Consider the following 5,081-nt stretch of genomic DNA (forward strand, 5'->3'; position numbering starts at 1 on the left):
CGCCCACGTCAGTACGTCAACAAGTGCCACTCAAACCATCGTCCCACCCTTTCACTTCTGACCGTATGCATCTCTCCTTTACATTATGTAGTCATACAATGAAACTTCAAATGTCTAGGCACGTGACAAAACTAAATTCCAGAGGAATAAGCTTGTAGGAGAGTACAAGTAAACGTAAGGATTTGGATCATGAAGCCATCAGTAATTTTATTCTGTGCAAACTAAACACATTCCAGTTAAGCCTTGTACCATCAAGCAATACAAAAGCAATTTGTATACCAAAAGTATACAAATATATAAGCAATTTGTTTGCTTGTGAATGACATACAATGGAATGATCAGCATTTATGTAGGCTTCTCTAGGTCAGTGGCTCAGCAGGCTTACATTCTTATGCAAGGGTCTGGTTTTAATCAGGCTACCAATGATCACTACACCCACCCCAAAAATCTAATTCCAGATTTCCACTGTTTCATACAATCACTGCTTGGAGTTCGACCTGACAGTTCACACATTCACTATACCCACGTTAACAGGCCTGGAATACATGACACGCTTGCCCAGACCTGTGCAAGCAGAGTTTGTGTTACAGCAACCCAAACACTATCCATCACTACTCTAAAATTGCTTTGTTTAAAAAACAGAAATATATTTGAAGACCCAAGAGACACTTTTTTTTCAACCATTTTTATTGAAAATTGTGAGGATTCTGAAAGGCAGTAATTTCCAGCTGTTCAGTCTCCTCCCTGCTCCAGTTTAATCCTCCTCCTCATCATCAGCACCTCCAGATCCACCCTGGCCCTTCTTGGCGTTCTTTCTCTTCACGCGACCAGGGCGACCGCCACCGTATGGAGAGCGCAGGGAGAAGTCAATGTGCTTCTGGCTGTCCAGCCTCACCACAAAGGATGGGATGTTCACGACCTGCTTGCGCACACTGAGGAAAGGAGAGACAAGGATGTGAGCAGGGCATCTCACCTGCATCCATACCAAAGTTTACGTCTGAAACATTAGGTCATGCAAGTTAAGAGCTGACTGTTCTTGACAGACCTCATTCACGAGGAATTCTTGACACCATGGTGGAGTCTGACAAAATGTATTTAAATCATCGGTCTGTCTAAAAAACATTTTCTACAAAATAAAACACAACATCCACTCCAGAGGGGACGGACCCATGATGTGACGACCAGTTCACCTTACCTGACAGCCCAAAAGCCATGACGGCATTAAAGCCCCAAGTCTCGCTCATCTGCTTAGGGTCTGGGCAGTCTTACTGACAAGGTATACAGCTTAATTGCTGAATTGACCTTGTGGAAATACTTTTAATTCCCCACTCAGCAAGGGGCAAAGCTTGGGCCACTACCGAGAAACAGGAAGGATAATGGCAATGAAGACCCACAGCAAGTCACAGCATCATCATTGAGGAAGAGCTCAGTATACTTAGCATTCCCCAACTAGCGTAGCGTACAGGGGAACCTCCCTGCACACATGGGCCAGCTCTTTGGCACCCCCCCAGCACTTACCGGATGTGCCTCTGGCGGATCAGCACACGGGCATGGTGGATGCTCTTGGCCAGGCCCAGCTTGAACACCTGAGTCTGCAGCCTCCTCTCCAGGAAATCCTCAACCTTCAGGCCCAGGATGTAATCCAGCTTCATCTTGCCCTCGTCCAGCACACCGATCCTCACCAGACGCCTGAGCAGGGCGTTGCCTAGGAATTAAACACAAATAAGCTCAGTCAACCAACACATGGAGCTTACGGGACAGTCAACCTCTGCAATGACTGGTTCCAGGTGTACATTTTTCCTTCCTTCCCCCCAATGACAATTATGTGCATATACATACACACAAACACTCATTTGTCATGTACGTGCATAGATACAGGTGATATGGCGTCTCACCTGCATTCAGTTCACATCTGAATATTAGATCAAGCTAAGAGCAGCGTGTTCTTGACAGACCTCATTCTCGAGGAATTCTTGACACCATGGTGGAATCTGACTTACTTAAATCGGCCTGGCAAAAAACTGTTTTCTACCATAAAACTAATTACAAGTGTTAAGATTATGGAAGTTTGCCTACAATGGATACCATCTGATTGTTCCTAATCAAACTCAATGGATAAAATGGATTAAACTAGTATGAATATGACACCAATGGTACAATGGTGTCTGAAATCAACCCAAATCGATAAGCCAAGAAGAGTTTACCAACACATGGTAAAATAAATATATTCCCTTCGCAAATATTAATGACCTGTGATGTATAACACCCGTAAACAAAACAAACAAAGCAAAACTACACCCATCACAAGCAAGTGCTTGACTAGTTTTACCTTCAAAGAGACGCTTGGCATCCTTCTCATCCAGGGTGAGTAGCTCTCTGGCGGCTTTGCGGATCTTGGCAAGAGTGAACTTGACCCTCCACACTTCTCTCTTGTTCCTCAGTCCATATTCACCTGAGATAATTAAACAAAGTTAGTACACCAAGACAACAATGTAATCCAGTTGCAAAATATGCCATACAGTTATGTCAGACTTACCAATGAGTTTCAACTCCTGGTCGAGACGGGACTTCTCGAAGGGACGGCGGGGGGTAACGTATGTCTTGCGACAAACCCAACTCCTGGCAACGGGCATGGCGGGTTACTTGCGCCTAAAAATCAGAAATAAATTTAGAATTAAACGATAGTTAAGCCACAGTTTTAGAACACATGGCCTAAAGCAATGTCCAACATTGGGTTAGCGTATTGGTTAAAGTTAACTGCTAACATTAGCTGGCTCTCTACTAACGTTACGTTAGTAACTGCATGCATTCATGTCACTTAACCAGGCAGGTTAACCTATAAGGGTTCACGTGTATTTGATGATACGTGTATTTCATAATAAATATAATCACACGTATAAGATTTATAGACAAAACACAAGTCATGGTTGCTCCGGACAATCTAGGCCGCAGAGGCGCCATCTCATGCTTTGCGTTAGCCTAAGTTAGCAATCAAACCACGTTGACCATAACATGCATAAATTCACAATTAAACATGTTCAGAGCGCTCAATTGTCAACGTTAAAGAACTATCAGTGTTTTAGAAAGCGGCATCGGTTTGCGGCAACTTAGTTGAGAAGCACATGTTTGTAAGGAAAGGACAGTTTAGCCGCGGCTCAATCCGCCATTACCTGTCTTCCTCAGGCTCGAACAGTAAAGAGACCGCATGGTAGGTTTAACCGACTATATATAATTGATACAAGAAACTACATTTCCCATGGACCTTTGCGACTTGACCGTCATGAACATGCGACCGCTTGGAACATCTGTTTCTTTAATTTTGTAGGCTATATATGTATATAGGGTGTGTATATAAACACCCTATATAGCTTTTATCACTATGGCCTAAAACACTGATAGACGACACTTCTATCTTAATCGTTTGACTCTTTTCAAACTTAAACAACACTCATTAGCATAGGCAAGCATGTTGAAGCATGTTGAATTTTGTAATTTTGTAAGCTTATCATTTAATATGAAGGTTTGAGTAGCCTAGTTGATAACAAAACTGTAATCGGTGGTTTAAATGATTTTACATATGGAGCTGACAGGCAGCGGACCTTCAAAAAAAAAACGTACTTGCTGCCCTCTGCTGGTTAGTTTAATATGCCTAATAGTGAAATGTTGAAGCCTTTGTCCAAAAACATTTTGAAGAAATAACATTTATAGGATGTATCAGTATGTTTGGGCTGGTTAGTGTTCTGTTAATTAGTTTTGTACGTTTTATAATAGTGTAGCAAATGTGGCAATGAAGGGATAGGATATTCTGTCCCGCTTTCCTGTTATCCATGCTGTAGCCTACAGTGGATCTCACTTGTGTGCCTTTGCATTTTGAGGAACACAATGTGTTTTCATACACGCTCATGAAATAGGCTAAAGGGCTATCAACATTTGAGCATATGCCTATTATGCCTATGTGGTCTCAGCTCATGAACACTCTGTATAGAAAAAAACAATATGGGTTTGCATAGCATAAGTTGGTGTGCCTTGATGTTTTGGTTTGACCTTTTGTATGCCTTAGCCCCAAACAGGTTGAGAACCTCTGCTCTAAAACCCTTGCCACACATTATCTTTAGGCCTACATCCAATCTTCCTGTGACCATCTTCATCAACATCCACTAGGATCATTTATATATGTATAGGGACTCAAGGACAGCTATGCATTATTTCTACGTAAAACCAACTTGTTAAGTTCAACTGGCTAAGATTGATGCCCTCATAGAATGTCACATGCTGTGTCAAAGTTTGTCAATACACTAGTTTATCTGCTTGTTTTTGGCTCTTCACCCAGAACATTATTCTATGCCAGCCAGTCTGGAGTAACAGCAAGGATCAAATTCCTGCATATGGAGGTGTTAAACACAGTGTAGGTCAGGATACTGTCAGACATCTCAAATAGGGGTTTTTGCGAAATGTTGACACTAAAGAAAGTCTGGTACAGGATTAACCAGTTCACCATTGATTTTTCTATAGTAGAAACAGACCTTAAAAAAAATAGTGAGTACAAGAGCTCAACCTCAGACTTACATGCAGCGGAGGCAGGAGAGGGCCTATTAATACAGCCTTGAAACAGGACTCTCTACATGTGTTTCAGTATGTCAGAGTAACTGCATGACAGATGGACACACACTCACACTCACACACACACACACACACACACACACACACACACAAACACACACACACACACACACACACACACACACACACACACACACACACACACACACACACCAGCTAGCTCTCCAGAGCCCAGTCAGTTTGGCGATATCCTGCTCTGTCAACAAGGCAGGCTGTCTCTGTCTTCTTCTCTGTGTGTTTCCCTATGGAACTCCAGTTTTATTAGTACTTTTTTGACCCGAAAGCGCTTCCTTTCTTTCCTGTTCCTCTGATTTTGGGACTTCTGTTTCTTTTCTCTTTTCCCCCACCTGCTTGGATTCTAACTGCCCTGCTCCTTTGCCTGGTTCACCTCTCTTTCGGTCAGCATTCCACCCTCTCCTTCTCCCTTCCATCTTTTTTCCCTCCTTTGTTCCTCTTCTCTT

At 42.7% G+C, this 5,081-nt stretch overlaps 2 protein-coding genes across 5 annotated transcripts in view; one reads left to right on the forward strand and one right to left on the reverse strand.

Annotated features, from left to right (window-relative positions):
- Positions 1–635: 635 nt before the first annotated feature.
- rps9 (ribosomal protein S9) overlaps positions 636–5,081 on the reverse strand; it is a 9,444-nt gene continuing 4,998 nt past the window's right edge. The window contains exons 1-6 of one of the 3 annotated variants that reach the window (XR_006034781.1): positions 3,171–3,279; positions 2,537–2,649; positions 2,330–2,452; positions 1,519–1,705; positions 1,196–1,354; positions 787–932 (exon numbers count right to left, since the gene is read on the reverse strand). Coding sequence is in view for 2 of the 3 variants with exons in the window: in XM_042108075.1 (XP_041964009.1) it covers positions 755–932; positions 1,519–1,705; positions 2,330–2,452; positions 2,537–2,633 (585 nt within the window). In the remaining variant the exon portion in view is untranslated. Of the gene's footprint in view, positions 933–1,195; positions 1,355–1,518; positions 1,706–2,329; positions 2,453–2,536; positions 2,650–3,170; positions 3,280–5,081 lie in introns of those variants that run through there. The other 2 variants (XM_042108075.1, XM_042108074.1) reach the window with 2 other exon arrangements.
- rbfox1l (RNA binding fox-1 homolog 1, like) overlaps positions 4,783–5,081 on the forward strand; it is a 13,235-nt gene continuing 12,936 nt past the window's right edge. For both annotated transcript variants that reach the window (XM_042108069.1, XM_042108070.1), the window contains exon 1: positions 4,783–5,081. This exon is cut by the window's right edge and continues 111 nt beyond it. The gene's annotated coding sequence lies outside the window, so the exon portion shown is untranslated.

This window comes from Alosa sapidissima, chromosome 10 (assembly GCF_018492685.1).
Source record: "Alosa sapidissima isolate fAloSap1 chromosome 10, fAloSap1.pri, whole genome shotgun sequence".
In the NCBI taxonomy this organism is placed as follows: domain Eukaryota; kingdom Metazoa; phylum Chordata; class Actinopteri; order Clupeiformes; family Clupeidae; genus Alosa; species Alosa sapidissima.